At 40.7% G+C, this 18,688-nt stretch overlaps 1 protein-coding gene across 2 annotated transcripts in view; it reads right to left on the reverse strand.

Annotated features, from left to right (window-relative positions):
• LOC106584586 (harmonin) overlaps positions 1-18,631 on the reverse strand; it is a 48,546-nt gene extending 29,915 nt beyond the window's left edge. The window contains exons 1-11 of one of the 2 annotated variants that reach the window (XM_014170040.2): positions 18,338-18,631; positions 13,955-14,022; positions 12,467-12,610; positions 12,098-12,236; positions 10,880-10,988; positions 10,740-10,764; positions 10,446-10,503; positions 10,043-10,225; positions 9,684-9,743; positions 9,485-9,541; positions 3,633-3,775 (exon numbers count right to left, since the gene is read on the reverse strand). In XM_014170040.2, the coding sequence (XP_014025515.2) occupies positions 3,633-3,775; positions 9,485-9,541; positions 9,684-9,743; positions 10,043-10,225; positions 10,446-10,503; positions 10,740-10,764; positions 10,880-10,988; positions 12,098-12,236; positions 12,467-12,610; positions 13,955-14,022; positions 18,338-18,373 (1,022 nt within the window). In that variant the 5' untranslated portion in view covers positions 18,374-18,631. Of the gene's footprint in view, positions 1-3,632; positions 3,776-9,484; positions 9,542-9,683; positions 9,744-10,042; positions 10,229-10,445; positions 10,504-10,739; positions 10,765-10,879; positions 10,989-12,097; positions 12,237-12,466; positions 12,611-13,954; positions 14,023-18,337 lie in introns of both variants that reach the window. The other variant, XM_014170039.2, reaches the window with a different exon arrangement.
• Between the last annotated feature and the right edge of the window lie 57 nt (positions 18,632-18,688).

Genomic DNA, 18,688 nt, shown 5'->3' on the forward strand with positions numbered 1-18,688 from the left:
CACTACTTCACAGGAGAGGCATTTGAACATAAACATTATTTTTTTTTATCAAATTGCATTTCTTGTCAGAAATGCCTTCTGGAACATGTAAACTTTCATGTGCCTTAAAAACAAACTTGTGTTCCATCCGTAAATAAAAATACAATTGTTGCCTAGTTGGTTTAGCAAAAGAAAAAGACAGGAACCTTTCCGCTACTGGTTGAGATAATGGATGGGCTGGACATGCAGGGAGATGAGTTTGGATTGGTCTGCCATGTAGCTTGCTTCTGTTTATAACGTGAGCTGCTCAGTATGTGTTCTTTCTACCGCGCTGTTTTTGAAATACAGTGCATTCAGAAAGTTCAGACCCCTTGACTTTCTCCATAATTTGTTCCGTTAAAGCCTTATTCTAAAATGTATTAAATACAGTGCCTTCAGAAAGTATTCAGACATCTTGACTTTTTCCACATTTTGTTACGTTACAGCCTTATTCTAAAATGTATTAAATCGTTATTTTCCCTCATTAATCTACACACAATACCCCATAATGACAAAGAAAAAAACTCTGTACTTTGTTGAAGCATCTTTGGCAGCGATTACAGCATCGAGTATTCTTGGGTATGACGCTCCCCAAATACAAGTGTGCCAAGCTTGAGTGTCATACCCAAGAAGACTCGAGGCTGTAATTGCTGCCAAAGGTGCTTCAACAAAGTACTGAATAAAACATCTGAATACTTATGTAAATGTGATATCTGTTTGTTTTGTTTTTTTAACGTGCAAAAATGTCTAAAAAACAGTTTTTGCCTTGTCATTATGGGGTATGGTGTGAGAGAGAAAAAAACAATCTAATCAATTTTAGAATAAGGCTGTAACGTAACAAAATGTGGAAAATCAAAGGGGTCTGAATACTTTCCAAATGCACTGTATATAACGTTAGCCATCGGAGTGACTTGACACAACGCTGGCCAAACAAGATGTAACTACAAACAAAACGTTAAACAAATTAAATGGTTCCAGTCTGCCGTGAAGCGTTCATCCATGTATACGGGTAAGAGTCTAGCTACATTTTCAGACATTCTAAGTTTCTAAATTTGTCAGAAAGTCATTTTCATTACAAGTTAAAGCGTACTGTTCGCTAGTAAACGTTAGCTTGTTGGCTCGCTAGCTAACGTTACGTGTATGATCTGTGTAGTAATATTATTTGAATCAGAAATCCATTTGCATTCTTACTCATACCCTAATGTTAGCTAACTAACATTGAACCTGGTTGGTTAGCTTTAGCTACCTGCAGATTCATAGTACAGCAATTGCAATTTTTGCATTGCTTGGTAGTAGTATGAGTTGGGATTATGCCTGTTCATTGTTTAGCTAGCTAGCTAGCTACATGTCTAAACAAAAGACAAAAGACTACATATGTAAACAAAACACTTCACCAGATTATTACATGACCTATCAAATTAGCCAGATGTGTCTGAGGGTGATTACGACCATCTATTGTATTTAATGAACATGTGTACATCTCTAGACAATAGTGACTCATCCACTTAGCTAGATGTGGCTGGGGGTTATAGCATTTCCTTCACATGATCCATCAATTTAGACAAGTGTGTCAGGTAAGCATCATCTAATAAATATAATATATTTATATCTAGACACTTTCTGTTTTTGACATTGCTACTATGGAAGTAACCATTTCACTGTACTGTTTGCACCTTCTGTATCCTGTGCATGTGACAAATAAACATTTGATTTGATATAGTGTGTGTTTACCAGAGACGGTTATGTGAAGAACACATAACCTGCATCAAAGTCAGAATAGGATATAGGCAAAGGACTAGATAAAGTGTATATTTACCTGGAGTTTTTCTTTATTGTAGGCTACTACTTTCACCACTTTTAGTCTTGAAATCTTTGGTTGTTTACTAAATGTAACGCCCTGGCCATAGAGAGGGGTTTTTTGTTCTTTATTTTGGTTAGGCCAGGGTGTTACATTGGGTGGGCGTTCTATGTTCCTTTTTCTATGTTTTGGTATTTCTTTGTTTTGGGCCATGTGTGTGGCTCCCAATCAGGCACAGCTGAAGCTCGTTGCTGCTGATTGGGAGTCACACATAAGGAGCATGTTTTTCCTTTGGGTTTTGTGGGTAATTGTTTCTGTTTTGAGTATTTTCCTAACAGGACTGTTTGCTGTCGTTTTTGTTCATTTTGTAGTGTTCTCTTGTTTTTTTAATTAAAATTCTAATGATGAACACATCCTCTGCTGCACCTTGGTTCCCTCTTCCAGACAGCCGTTACACTAAACTAATCACTCTGTTTATCAAGTGGCCTCACATGTGAATCCTTAAAGAGATGGGTGGGGCTAAGGATTAGAGGGTGTGAACGATGCTGAATGTAAACAAAGAAGAGCTCTCCAGTAGGTGTACCAAAACATTCAAGGGCCATTTTCTCAACGTAGAATTACTTTCCCACTGCTCTTCAACTGCAGTGTAACATCTACAATTTTCTAGCGCTGAGTCTCTACTTTTATTCAATGTAAAAAACACAATTTCAAATTTTGCTACATAAGACTGAATCGAGGCAGTCAGGCACCTATGTTTTCTCTGTGTGTGTGTGCCAAGTGAGGTGTCTGTTCATAGAGCATATGCACAGACAACAATAACATTTACATTACATTTACATCATTTAGCAGACGCTCTTATCCAGAGCGACTTACAAATTGGTGCATTCACCATATGATATCCAGTGGAACAACCACTTTACAATAGTACATCTATATCTTTTTGGGGGGGGAATGTAGGGGGGAGGGTTAGAAGGACTACTTAATCCTATCCTAGGTATTCCTTAAAGAGGTGGGGTTTCAGGTGTCTCCGGAAGGTGGTGATTGACTCCGCTGTCCTGGCGTCGTGAGGGAGCTTGTTCCACCATTGGGGTGCCAGAGCAGCGAACAGTTTTGACTGGGCTGAGCGGGAACTGTGCTTCCGCAGAGGTAGGGAGGCGAGCAGGCCAGAGGTGGATGAACGCAGTGCCCTTCTTTGGGTGTAGGGACTGATCAGAGCCTGAAGGTACGGAGGTGCCGTTCCCCTCACAGCTCCGTAGGCAAGCACCATGGTCTTGTAGCAGATGCAAGCTTCAACTGGAAGCCAGTGGAGTGTGCGGAGGAGCGGGGTGACGTGAGAGAACTTGGGAAGGTTGAACACCAGACGGCTGTGGCGTTCTGGATGAGTTGTAGGGGTTTAACTTTTGGCAAAAGTACATTGATCAGTTTACCAGCATAAGTTCCCAAATGTCAAAGCTTCAGCTCTCTGAATACAATAATCTATAATCATCAAGTGTTTTTTCTGAGTGTTTCTGTCCAATCTCCCCAACATTGTTTGGCGGGAAAACGATTCTATAGAATATTTGGCTCTAAGCACCACAATGGAAATATGTTTGATCACTTCTTTGAGTTAAACTTCATGATTTGAAATGCCCTATATCCACTTGTGTGGTTTAAATTGTGTTTTTGGTAAGGGATCACCACAGCTACCTCGTTATGAATTGAGGAGCAAACTGAAGTAGAGAGGAGATTCAGCAACTCTTGGAGGACAATGGAATTAAATATTGTTAAAAGTAGAACCAAATATCCAATTTTAATCAACCAATCAATATCCACTCACTGCCTCTCCTTCTCCTGCTGCTCCTTAATGATCTTGTTGGTCTCTAGGGCAACCCTCTTCTGTTGCATCAGCTCTTGTCTGTCCAGCGCCCTACGAGCCTCCACCGCCAGACGCTCCTCGCCTGTCATAAACAACTCACTGCCCTGTGCGGGACAGACAGACAGACAGACAGACAGACAGACAGACAGACAGACAGACAGACAGACAGACAGACAGACAGACAGACAGACAGACAGACAGACAGACAGACAGACAGACAGACAGACAGACAGACAGACAGCAGAAAGGGGGTGCAAGAGTGTTCCAATCTCTCAGTTTTGGAACTTTGAGTGAGACTTACAAACTGGTTAAACGGGTGTTAACTCACTCAAGCATATGGACAATCCCAAGAAGGCACTTGTTTGCACACAAATCAACAAATAACACATCTGTGATGGACTGTAATGGAAGTGCCATTCCACAAGGAAATAACAGCACACGGGATAAATGTAGTGAGAGCGGGAGATGAGAGAATAACAATCGCCTATAAGAATCACAGATGCTGTTTATTCTTTCAATTTACTCCCTGTCTTGAGGTGGAAATGAGAGTTGATCAGGGACAATCTGCAATTGCTACATCAATTTTTGGACTTTTACAATAATATATATATATTTTTATATATACTGTAGTAAGTCATTAAGGGTATAATACGCCATTAGGGGTATAGCAAGTCGTTAGGGGTATAGTAAGTCATTAGGGGTATAGTAAGTCGTTAGGGGTATAGTAAGTCGTTAGGGGTATAGTAAGTCATTATGGGTATAGTAAGTCATTATCGGTATACTGAAGTAAGTCATTAGGGGTATAGTAAGTCGTTAGGGGTATAGCAAGTCATTAGGGGTATAGTAAGTCATTAGGGGTATGAAGTAAGTCATTAGGGGTATAGTAAGTCATTAGGGGTATAGTAAGTCATTAGGGGTATAGTAAGTCATTAGGGGTATAGTAAGTCATTAGGGGTATAGTAAGTCGTTAGGGGTATAGTAAGTCATTAGGGGTATAGTAAGTCATTAGGGGTATAGTAAGTCATTAGGGGTATAGTAAGTCATTAGGGGTATAGTAAGTCGTTAGGGGTATAGCAAGTCATTATCGGTATACTGAAGTAAGTCATTAGGGGTATAGCAAGTCGTTAGGGGTATAGTAAGTCGTTAGGGGTATAGTAAGTCGTTAGGGGTATAGTAAGTCGTTATCGGTATACTGAAGTAAGTCATTAGGGGTATAGCAAGTCGTTAGGGGTATAGTAAGTCATTATCGGTATACTGAAGTAAGTCGTTAGGGGTATAGTAAGTCATTAGGGGAATAGTAAGTCATTAGGGGTATAGCAAGTCGTTAGGGGTATAGTAAGTCATTAGGGGTATAGTAAGTCATTAGGGGTATAGTAAGTCATTATCGGTATACTGAAGTAAGTCATTAGGGGTATAGCAAGTCGTTAGGGGTATAGCAAGTCATTAGGGGTATAGTAAGTCATTATCGGTATACTGAAGTAAGTCATTAGGGGTATAGTAAGTCATTAGGGGTATAGTAAGTCATTAGGGGTATAGTAAGTCATTAGGGGTATAGTAAGTCGTTAGGGGTATAGTAAGTCATTAGGGGTATAGTAAGTCATTAGGGGTATAGTAAGTCATTAGGGGAATAGTAAGTCATTAGGGGTATAGTAAGTCATTTGGGGTATAGTAAGTCATTAGGGGTATAGTAAGTCATTAGGGGTATAGTAAGTCATTAGGGGTATAGTAAGTCATTTTGGGTATAGTAAGTCGTTAGGGGTATAGTAAGTCGTTAGGGGTATAGTAAGTCGTTAGGGGTATAGTAAGTCGTTAGGGGTATAGTAAGTCGTTAGGGGTATAGTAAGTCATTAGGGGTATAGTAAGTCGTTAGGGGTATAGTAAGTCGTTAGGGGTATAGTAAGTCATTAGGGGTATAGTAAGTCGTTTGGGGTATAGTAAGTCATTAGGGGTATAGTAAGTCATTTGGGGTATACTGTAGTAAGTTATTAGGGGTATAGTAAGTCATTAGGGGTATAGTAAGTCATTAGGGGTATAGTAAGTCATTAGGGGTATAGTAAGTCATTTGGGGTATACTGTAGTAAGTTATTAGGTGTATAGTAAGTCATTTGGGGTATAGTAAGTCATTAGGGGTATAGTAAGTCGTTAGGGGTATAGTAAGTCGTTAGGGGTATAGCAAGTCATTATCGGTACTGAAGTAAGTCATTAGGGGTATAGCAAGTTGTTAGGGGTATAGTAAGTCATTATCGGTATACTGAAGTAAGTCGTTAGGGGTATAGTAAGTCATTAGGGGAATAGTAAGTCATTAGGGGTATAGCAAGTCGTTAGGGGTATAGTAAGTCATTAGGGGTATAGTAAGTCATTAGGGGTATAGTAAGTCATTATCGGTATACTGAAGTAAGTCATTAGGGGTATAGCAAGTCGTTAGGGGTATAGCAAGTCATTAGGGGTATAGTAAGTCATTAGGGGTATAGTAAGTCATTTTGGGTATAGTAAGTCGTTAGGGGTATAGTAAGTCGTTAGGGGTATAGTAAGTCGTTAGGGGTATAGTAAGTCGTTAGGGGTATAGTAAGTCGTTAGGGGTATAGTAAGTCATTAGGGGTATAGTAAGTCGTTAGGGGTATAGTAAGTCGTTAGGGGTATAGTAAGTCATTAGGGGTATAGTAAGTCGTTTGGGGTATAGTAAGTCATTAGGGGTATAGTAAGTCATTTGGGGTATACTGTAGTAAGTTATTAGGGGTATAGTAAGTCATTAGGGGTATAGTAAGTCATTAGGGGTATAGTAAGTCATTAGGGGTATAGTAAGTCATTTGGGGTATACTGTAGTAAGTTATTAGGTGTATAGTAAGTCATTAGGGGTATAGTAAGTCATTAGGGGTATAGTAAGTCATTAGGGGTATGGTAAGTCGTTAGGGGTATAGTAAGTCATTAGGGGTATAGTAAGTCATTAGGGCTATAGTAAGTCATTAGCGGTATAGTAAGTCGTTAGGCGTATAGTAAGTCATTAGGGGTATACTGTAGTAAGTCATTAGGGCTATAGTAAGTCATTAGGGGTATAGTAAGTCATTAGGGGTATTGTAAGTCATTAGGGGTATAGTAAGTCATTAGGGGTATAGTAAGTCGTTAGGGGTATAGTAAGTCATTAGGGGTATAGTAAGTCATTAGGGGTATAGTAAGTCATTAGGGGTATAGTAAGTCGTTAGGGGTATAGTAAGTCATTAGGGGAATAGTAAGTCATTAGGGGTATAGTAAGTCATTTGGGGTATAGTAAGTCATTAGGGGTATAGTAAGTCGTTAGGGGTATAGTAAGTCGTTAGGGGTATAGCAAGTCATTATCGGTATACTGAAGTAAGTCATTAGGGGTATAGCAAGTCGTTAGGGGTATAGTAAGTCATTATCGGTATACTGAAGTAAGTCGTTAGGGGTATAGTAAGTCATTAGGGGAATAGTAAGTCATTAGGGGTATAGCAAGTCGTTAGGGGTATAGTAAGTCATTAGGGGTATAGTAAGTCATTAGGGGTATAGTAAGTCATTATCGGTATACTGAAGTAAGTCATTAGGGGTATAGCAAGTCGTTAGGGGTATAGCAAGTCATTAGGGGTATAGTAAGTCATTATCGGTATACTGAAGTAAGTCATTAGGGGTATAGTAAGTCATTAGGGGTATAGTAAGTCATTTGGGGTATACTGTAGTAAGTTATTAGGGGTATAGTAAGTCGTTAGGGGTATAGTAAGTCATTAGGGGTATAGTAAGTCATTAGGGGTATAGTAAGTCATTAGGGGTATAGTAAGTCGTTAGGGGTATAGTAAGTCATTAGGGGAATAGTAAGTCATTAGGGGTATAGTAAGTCATTAGGGGTATAGTAAGTCATTAGGGGTATAGTAAGTCATTAGGGGAATAGTAAGTCATTAGGGGTATAGTAAGTCATTTGGGGTATAGTAAGTCATTAGGGGTATAGTAAGTCGTTAGGGGTATAGTAAGTCGTTAGGGGTATAGCAAGTCATTATCGGTATACTGAAGTAAGTCATTAGGGGTATAGCAAGTCGTTAGGGGTATAGTAAGTCATTATCGGTATACTGAAGTAAGTCGTTAGGGGTATAGTAAGTCATTAGGGGAATAGTAAGTCATTAGGGGTATAGCAAGTCGTTAGGGGTATAGTAAGTCATTAGGGGTATAGTAAGTCATTAGGGGTATAGTAAGTCATTATCGGTATACTGAAGTAAGTCATTAGGGGTATAGCAAGTCGTTAGGGGTATAGCAAGTCATTAGGGGTATAGTAAGTCATTAGGGGTATAGTAAGTCATTTTGGGTATAGTAAGTCGTTAGGGGTATAGTAAGTCGTTAGGGGTATAGTAAGTCGTTAGGGGTATAGTAAGTCGTTAGGGGTATAGTAAGTCGTTAGGGGTATAGTAAGTCATTAGGGGTATAGTAAGTCATTAGGGGTATAGTAAGTCATTATCGGTATACTGAAGTAAGTCATTAGGGGTATAGCAAGTCGTTAGGGGTATAGCAAGTCATTAGGGGTATAGTAAGTCATTATCGGTATACTGAAGTAAGTCATTAGGGGTATAGTAAGTCATTAGGGGTATAGTAAGTCATTAGGGGTATAGTAAGTCGTTAGGGGTATAGTAAGTCGTTAGGGGTATAGTAAGTCATTAGGGGTATAGTAAGTCATTAGGGGTATAGTAAGTCATTAGGGGTATAGTAAGTCGTTAGGGGTATAGTAAGTCATTAGGGGAATAGTAAGTCATTAGGGGTATAGTAAGTCATTTGGGGTATAGTAAGTCATTAGGGGTATAGTAAGTCATTAGGGGTATAGTAAGTCATTAGGGGTATAGTAAGTCATTTTGGGTATAGTAAGTCATTAGGGGTATAGTAAGTCGTTAGGGGTATAGTAAGTCGTTAGGGGTATAGTAAGTCGTTAGGGGTATAGTAAGTCATTAGGGGTATAGTAAGTCATTAGGGGTATAGTAAGTCATTAGGGGTATAGTAAGTCGTTAGGGGTATAGTAAGTCGTTAGGGGTATAGTAAGTCATTAGGGGTATAGTAAGTCGTTTGGGGTATAGTAAGTCATTAGGGGTATAGTAAGTCATTTGGGGTATACTGTAGTAAGTTATTAGGGGTATAGTAAGTCATTAGGGGTATAGTAAGTCATTAGGGGTATAGTAAGTCATTAGGGGTATAGTAAGTCATTTGGGGTATACTGTAGTAAGTTATTAGGGGTATAGTAAGTCGTTAGGGGTATAGTAAGTCATTAGGGGTATAGTAAGTCATTAGGGCTATAGTAAGTCATTAGGGGTATAGTAAGTCGTTAGGCGTATAGTAAGTCATTAGGGGTATACTGTAGTAAGTCATTAGGGCTATAGTAAGTCATTAGGGGTATAGTAAGTCATTAGGGGTATAGTAAGTCATTAGGGGTATAGTAAGTCATTAGGGGTATACTGTAGTAAGTTATTAGGGGTATAGCAAGTCGTTAGGGGTATAGTAAGTCATTAGGGGTATAGTAAGTCATTAGGGGTATAGTAAGTCATTAGGGGTATAGTAAGTCATTAGGGGTATACTGTAGTACGTTATTAGGGGTATAGCAAGTCGTTAGGGGTATGCTGCTGCAGATAAGTTGTGGAATTGCGTCTTCATGATGATGTCGCATTCTTCACTTTTCTTCCTGAAAGTGCTATATATTGAAAACTGCTGACATAAAAACATTTTTGGGACTGTATCAACAATGACCTAATTAAAAAAATATCAAAAGACAGTTTTTGAGTGGACTATTCCTATAAGGAAGCACTGTTCGTAGCAGTTGACGGTGTACTTACAGCACCAGAAAGAACTGTGATGGTTAGACTCCTGCTGCTCTTCAGAACTCGGACAGCCTGCAGACACAATACAGATAAAACTTTACTAAGCAGTAAACACAAAAGAAAGCATATTATTTACCAAGGAAATGTATTATTTACCAAGCAAAACTGTCTTCGGGAAGGTATCAAACCTTTGTTTGCATTTTGTGTGTCCTACCTCTTTGTGGTCCAGATTATTGAATTCCACCCTGTTCACCTCAACGATCTGGTCACCAATCTACCAACACAAAACACAATACAACTCGCAATACCAACCATGCAGCAACACACACACATTTCAGCACTTTATTGGAATCCACATTGGGACGTTGTGGCATACTAGGACCAAGCTAGATGGGATCTTCTCACATAAACACTCTGAGACATGGTTCAGAAAACAATTCCTAGCCAGTAAGATTTCTCATGGATCTTGACAAAACACTATGAGTTTATTATGCACAGGTGATCATCATGATACATTTCTAGATGTTCATTTCATAGTGGTTTACAGTATGCTAAACAGGGCCAAACACTTACCTGTAGTCCTACTTCAGCAGCGAGGGAGCCAGGTTTGACGTTACTGATGTAGATACCAGGCTGCTGTGTGGGGCCACTGGAGATGCTGACGCCCATGCCCTTGGTGCCCACCAAGCTCAGGAACACCTTCTTCTCCTTGATCTCCTTGCCTCCCATGGACGCCAGGCCTGCCACACTGCTTTTCTTCTGAGAGAGAGAGAGAGAGAGAGAGAGAGAGAGAGAGAGAGAGGGAGAGGGAGAGGTAGAGAGATGTACTTGGTTGCATTACAGTATGTTATTTTCTGCCCTCTATTTATCTGGATAAGAGGGTTTATTAAATTACAACAAGGGAATGAAGAAGGGCCAAAGGAATAAAGAATATGAGAGAATATTTCATCTAAAAGAATATGAATCTCATTCTCACCCCAGACTCAGACAAAAACTGGTCCACAAACTGCCACTTCAAAGGCTCCCCTGTGGAACTGGAGAAGAACAGAAATCTAATTCTATATTCATTTATGTATTTATTTAACCTTTATTTAACCAGGATGATACTTTGAGGTCGGTTGAAAACCTGTTTTGTGAGGGACACCTGACACATGAAATTCATAAAACAGAGTATATAGTTTGTTGTTTTATTAATCTCACATCTCATCTTGTCTTTGCTAAAACAGAAAGTTGTCAAATACAATACCAACCAAGAGAGAAACAGCCCTACCTCTTCACTGGTATCATTCCAACCTCTGCACAGAGAAAAGAAGCAAATAGACAGAAATTGAAAATGAAGTCTAATTACTTAGACGACATAAAGATAGGTACATTATTGGGATATGCCCTGAATGAGTTGGGTGAACTTACGCCTGACTTTGAGCGACACGGTCTTCTTGGTCTTGATGAGGTTGATGACTTCCTCGTGGATACAGGAAGAAATGGAATATCCATTGATGCGTACAATCTCATCTCCCATCTGGAGGTCACACAGAGGTCAGACATTACAACGACCATCATTTTTTATGTGTTGTGACAAAGTGTGTGGCTACATTTCTCTGAGTGTTATGTTTCGCATTGTGTGTTTGCTTCTCTTCAGATGTCTGACAACAACCCCTCCACCCTCCATACTGGGTACCCTGTGAGCAAAATATGTTGAATGGACATTGAAATTGCATATTTTCAAAGTCTTGTGCTCACTGGTAAAACTTTTTTTCCTCCAGATGCCAGACAGGATGGCTGTGTCACCTCAGTAGCGGTGTGTCAATTTGTGTCACTGGTTACTGAGCTAATGGAAGTGTGGGACATCTGTCGTGCTGACTGAGGGGAATATCTACAGTATTTTATTTTATCTTTATTTGACTAGGCAAGTCAGTTAAGAACAAATTCTTATTTTCAATGACAGCCTAGGAACAGTGGGTTAACTGCCTTGTTCAGGGGCAGAATGACAGATTTTTACCTTGTCAGCTCTGGGATTCAATCTTGCAACCTTTCGGTTATTAGTCCAACGCTCTAACCACTAGGCTACCTGCCGCCCCAGACAGTACAGCAGGTTAAATCAGTCAGGAGCAAATTACTTCATGAAGGACAGGAAGGTACTTCAAAAATTCCCTGATGTTTTAACAAAGCAGTTTGTTCCTATGATTGGTTTTATTTGATGCATGCATAGGTGATGCATTCGATTTCTAGCAGGATTGGGGTCAATTCCATTTCAATTCAGGAACAACACTGAAACGCCAATTCCAATTCCAATTTTCTTCAATGCTTTTTTCAATGAGGAAAATGTGGAACTGGAATTTGGTTCACTTTCTGAATTGACTGGAATTTCAAAGGAATTGACCCCAACCCTGATTACTATATGTAAAACAGCAAGGAGAGATACCCATATGAACTGCATAATGACTAATACAAAGACGTTTGACATTTCTCAACAGAGTCAGGTGGTGCAGTCTATGAATCTGCTTTTCAAAGGGTAACTAAACTAATCAATGTTTCTTTACTCCACCTAGTGGAAATATTGACCATATCATATGAAAAGACTGTCCCTTTCATGACCTCATGAAAACAGACACACACACACACACACACCTGCAGGCCACTGTTTCCAGCCTGTCCATCCTTGACGATCTGTGAGATGAAGAGTCCACAGCCGAACTCCAGGCCCCCTCTTACACTCAGCCCCAGCCCCTCAGGATGAGTACGGTCCAGACGCACCTCCTTTAGCTTACTGCGCCACCAGGAGGGGGAAGAGGATGTAGGAGAAGAAAGACAGGGGGGAGAGGGAGAAAGGGATAGATGGAAGATGACAGGAAGGGGTTATCAGTTCTGTGTATCAATGTAGTGTACATTGTCGTTATCTTGGGAGTGACTAGAACATATACGACAAAGGCATCTTATTGAAAGTCTATGGACTGTTAAAGCTCCAGCCTGGTGGGTGGCAGCGACCCCTCCACTCACCGTGACCTCTTAGGGGTGTGCAGGTCGTACTCCACCTGGTGTTTGAGGGGAATGAGGGGCCGGATGGCATCAAACAGCGGCAGGCGGCTGGGCTCGTTGATGACCAGTTTCAGGTCTCCCACCAACACTGACAACTCCATGGACCTGAGGGAGAGAGCAGAGGGTCAGAGGTCAGCTCAACACACACACACACACATGCTTGACGCACACACACACACACACACACACACACACACACACACACACACACACACACACAATAATTTAAGAGAGAGCGAGAGGTTTTGAATGCCTTCCTTCATCATTCCTATTTCTGACATACATGACTAGGAGGAAAACGTGCCTCAAAGCTGCGTACAGAACAACTAGGACAGAACAGTTTGATAAACACCACAGCCTTATGGGTCGTCAAGGATATCAATAATGTGCAATCAACCTACCAATGGGAACAAAAAGGCCTATGACCTATGACTATTCATTATTAACGTTCACCATTTCTCTCTTGACTCGTGTATGAAGGGGGAAATGGCTTTTGTGAATAACTGGCCAGGCTTGGCGGAGCACAGTGGAAAACTGATCATACTGTAGGTCTAACCAATGGGGTCTCAGAGTTCTGGCTCTATACCCAGAGCACATGGAAACCAGCTCCTCTAACTCCCCATTCAGTCCACATGAACATCACATTCCTGAATGAAACCTTATCTCTCAACATAAAAGACTTGTATACACACACACACACACACACACACACACACACACACACACACACACACACACACACACACACACACACACACACACACACACACACACACACACACACACTTCTACTAACTACTAACAATGTATTTATCTAGTACTGGCAGAGTACACCACTAACAACAACTACTACTAACAATGTATTTATCTAGTACTGGTTGAGTACACTACTAACAACTTCTACTAACTACTAACAATGTATTTATCTAGTACTGGCAGAGTACACCACCAACAACTACTTCTACTAACTACTAACAATGTATTTATCTAGAACTGGCAGAGTACACCACTAACAACAACTACTACTAACAATGTATTTATCTAGTACTGGTTGAGTACACTACTAACAACTACTTCTACTAACAATGTATTTATCTAGTACTGGTTGAGTACACTACTAACAACTACTTCTACTAACAATGTATTTATCTAGTACTGGTTGAGTACACTACTAACAACTACTACTAACTACTAACAATTAATTTATCTAGTACTGGCAGAGCACACTACTAACAACTTCTACAAACTACTAACAATTAATTTATCTTGTACTGGCAGAGTACAGTACTAACAATACACTTCCCCAAATAAAGGATCAGCAAACTGAAATCAGATAAGGGAAGAAAATCGAAAAACTGTGGCGAAAATTGTTTGTCCTAAAAATTACTAACAAGTCAATAATTTAGCAGTAAACTAATGTGAAAGTCAGACAGAGATGGTGGTACTCACTGGTGGTACATCCGCAGGACATCGTACAGGTAATCCTTTTCTGCCTCATTGTCAATGAGCAGCTCCACCTAGACAACACAGACATCTTCATCATCCTCTTTATCACAGACAAGATAGCAGCTGCCACAGTCGGGGAAAGCTGCAGACTCTTACTGACACATCCCTCTCAGCTGTGGTCCTTTCACCATGACAGGGTACATGCACTCTAGCCCTAGGTGTGTGTGTGTGTGTGTGTGTGTGTGTGTGTGTGTGTGTGTGTGTGTGTGTGTGTGTGTGTGTGTGTGTGTGTGTGTGTGTGTGTGTTTCTTACCTTGTAACGACTGAACTGCTGCAGAAAGGTTTTGAGGAAGCGCTTGGGCCAGTCATTAATGTAGCCCATATCCTTCATTAAGGATGATTGTCTATGTGTGAGTGCCTCAGTGTGTGTGTGTGTGTGTGCGTGCCCGTGTATATGTTTGCTGTGTTTGTGTGCCTATAAAAGCATCAGCATCAATAGTATCTCTACTGTATTGTTGATGCTGGTGGCAGAAGGCCAGGTAGCTGTTCCTCTTTCTAGATCCTTTCTCCTGTGAAGTGACTGGCCCTCACTAGGACTCTGGGCTGGGAGCCACTCTTATGCCACGGGACTGGGGAGAGGGAGTGAGACGGAGGGGGGAGGATGGAGGTGGGTTTGGAATAGTGAGGTGAGCAGTATGACCTTACAGTACAACCCTGAGACAAGAGGTCCTGCACCATACACACACACACACACACACACACACACACACACACACACACACACACACACACACACACACACACACACACACACACACACACAAACAACTAACCTTGTGGGGACACAAAATGTAGTCCCATTCAAAATCTTATTTTCCCTAACCCCAACATTAACCCTAAAACCTAACCTTAACCCTAAACCTAAACATAACCCTGGCTCCTAACCCCAAAACTAAAACAAACTCTAGCTCCTAACCCTAACCCTAACACTAATTCTAACCTAACCCTAAACCCCCTAGAAATAGCATTTGACCTTGTGGGGACTATCAAAATGTCAAATGTTTGTTTGTTTACTATTCTTGTGGGGACTTCAGGTCTCCACAAGCATAGTTAAACACATCCACACACACACACACACACACACACACACACACACACACACACACACACACGCACGCACACACACACACACACACCTAGATACACATTACCGCACAAAAGCACAAACATGCAAAGGTTGCTGGGTGTATGCCGGTGTGTTTATAGTGTCGTAAAGCTCTCTGACTCGACATTGAGAGACAGGGTAAGCAATGTGACTATGTGCAGACTTTGGCCCCATAAACTGATGAAGCCGATAATAAAGCACCACCCACAGACCACTGGGAAGTCTGGGAACATGGACCAACACACAGCTTATGTTATAACTGAAGTTCTCTTGTGCTCTCAACATTTAAACTCCCTTTTCTCAAACATCCAACAAAGCCCAGGGGTGAATACAACATACATTAATGTCAAATCAGCTATAATAGAGATTAAAGGGCCCACTTCAATCCAACATTAGCCTATATTCCCCTCTAAAAGACAAATAAAATGAGTCTTTGCTGCTCATGCCTGCCTACCTGCTCTCTCCTTCTCTAAATGCTGCTGTAAATTGTCCCTTCCTTTCTGCATAGCTGGACATCCCTGACACTCTCTAAATGATCAAAAGGGGAGCGACCCAGTGACAACCTACAACATTGAGGCCAGATAGCTCAGGATCCACATTGCAGAGGACTGAAAACACCCAAATGAATCACGTTCCCTTTACACAGTTTCTGTTTTGACATTATTAACCTGCATTTGGGAAATGAACAATTGTATGCCTACAATAAAATTGTATATATTTATTTAACTAGGCAAGTCAGTCAAGAACAAATTCTTATTTACAATGACGGCCTACCCCGGCCAAACCCTAACCCCAATGATGCTGGGACAATTGTGCGCCGCCCTATGGGACTCCCAATCACGGCCGATTGTAATACAGCCAAGGATCGAACCAGGGTCTGTAGTGACGCCTCTAGCATTGAGATGCAGTGCCTTAGACTGCTGCTTCACTCGGGAGCCCACCTACTGTTCTTTGTAGTGAATTGCAACACTGTGTGACTGGCTGGACTTCTGCATTTCATTTCATTTCATCACTAGTATATACATTTGAAGTCAGAAGTTTACATAAACCTTAGCCAAACATATTTAAACTCAGTTTTTCACAATTCCTGACATTTAACCCTATAAAAAAATTCCCTGTCTTAGGTCAGTTAGGATCACCACTTTATTTTAAGAATGTGAAATGTCAGAATAATAGTAGAGAGAATTATTTATTTCAGCTTTTATTTCTTTCATCACATTCCCAGTGGGTCAGAAGTTTACATACACTCAAGTAGTACTTGGTAGCATTGCCTTTCAATTGTTTAACTTGGGTCAAATGTTTCGGGTGGCCTTCCACAAGCTTCCCACAATAAATTGGGTGGATTTTGGCCCATTCCTCCTGACAGAGCTGGTGCAACTGAGTCAGGTCTGTAGGCCGCCTTGCTCGCACATGCGTTTTAAGTTCTGACCACAATTTTTCTATGGGATTGAGATCAGGGCTTTGTGATGGCCACTCCAAGACCTTGACTTTGTTGTCCTTAAGCCATTTTGCCACAACTTTGGAAGTATGCTTGGGGTCATTGTCCATTTGGAAGACCCATTTGAGACCAAGCTTTAACTTCCTAACTGATGTCTTGAGATGTTGCTTCAATATATCCACATAATTTTCCTCCCTCATGATGCCATCTATTTTGTGAAGTGCACCAGTCCTTCCTGCAGCAAAGCACCCCCACAACATGATGCTGCCACCCCCGTGCTTCACGGTTGGGATGGTGTTCTTCAGCTTGCAAGCCTCCCCCTTTTTCCTCCAAACATAATGATGGTCATTATGGCCAAACAGTTCTATTTTTGTTTCATCAGACCAGAGGACATTTCTCAAAAGTAAAATTTTTGTCCCCATGTGCAGTTGCAAACCGTAGTCTGGCTTTTTTGGTGGCGGTTTTGGAGCCATGGCTTATTCCTTGCTGAGCGGCCTTTCAGGTTATGTCGATATTGGACTTGTTTTACTGTGGATGTAGACACTTTTGAACCTGTTTCCTCCAGCATCTTCACAAGGTCCTTTGCTGCTGTTCTGGGATTGATTTGTACTTTTCGCACCAAAGTACGTTCATCTCTAGGAGACAGAACCCCTTTCCTTCATGAGCGGTATGACGGCTGCGTGGTCCCATGGTGTTTATACTTGCTTAATATTGTTTGTACAGATGCACATGGTACCTTCAGGCATTTTGAAATTGCTCCCAAGGATGAATCAGAATTGTGGAGGTCTACAATTTGTTTTCTGAGGTCTTGGCTGATTTCTTTTGATTTTCCCATGATGTCAAGCAAAGGCACTGAGCTTGAAGGTAGGCCTTGAAATACATCCACAGCTACACCTCCAATTGACTTAAATGATGTCAATCAGAAGCTTCTAAAGCCATGACATCATTTTCTGGAATTTTCCAAGCTGTTTAAAGGCACAGTCAACTTAGTGTATGTAAACTTCTGACCCACTGGAATTGTGATACAGTGAATTATAAGTGCAATAATCTGTCTATGAACAATTGTTGGAAAAATGACTTGTCATAGACAAAGTAGATGTCCTAACCGACTTGCCAAAATTATAGTTTGTTAACAAGAAATTTGTGGAGTGGTTGAAGAACAGGTTTTAATGACTCCAACCTAAGTGTATGTAAACTTCCGACTTCAACTGTATGTGTTGGATCAAGAATGAACAACAAACAAAAAATATGTTGGAAAACCCAGAAGTACTTTCTGCAATATACAGTGCACAACGACTAACCAATCAAGAACGCCAACACACAGGCCATATGTCATCATGATATACCTTAGCCTAGCTTACCTGTACAGACTCTTCAGACAATCTAAATGTATGTTACTGTATAGACCATACACACATACAGTGTTAAAAAGGAATATATGAAATTACATATCCTTACATATGAGGGAACAACGTTTTAATCTTACAGAGAATGAAGTTGTATAACACACAAACAGTCTAATTTCACAATTGTGAAATAAAGGATGAAACAATGCAATAAAAATCGAAGACAAACCATATGTTTGTCCTATACTAATTAGTTCTCAATACCTATCAAGACATATTAAATGTAAAGGCAGCTGTGTAAAAGCGTTATCCCAACAGGGTTCAGAGTACATCATGCTGTGATAACAGCCAAAGAGAAATGAAACGGCAATTGCTTTACTTAACATAAATTGCTTTACTTAACACATTATGCAAATATTTCATTATTAAGTTATTACCTTGTGCCTAAATTCTCGAGCTACTTTTCGTTCCATTTTCGACAAAAAAAATCGGTGCTACCAACTGGCGTTCAATCGTCCTGTGTGCGACAGTTCCCTACCAAAAGTGGCGCTACCGATAATGAACGCTGGGTAGTAGATGAGTGACACCAGGGGCCCTATTTCGAGAATAGCACCGGGTAACAGTTGCTCAGGCGCAGGTCTAGGATCAGCGTACACGCCACAAATCATTACCTCAATTGATATGGTAATGGATACAAAACTGGCCTTATATCAGTGTCTAGTCCAGGGGCAAATAATTCATAGCCTTATGCCACCTCCTCTACTACTACTGTAGCGTTAGGTTATTGT

Source organism: Salmo salar, chromosome ssa23 (assembly GCF_905237065.1).
Source record: "Salmo salar chromosome ssa23, Ssal_v3.1, whole genome shotgun sequence".
Classification (NCBI taxonomy): Eukaryota; Metazoa; Chordata; class Actinopteri; order Salmoniformes; family Salmonidae; genus Salmo; species Salmo salar.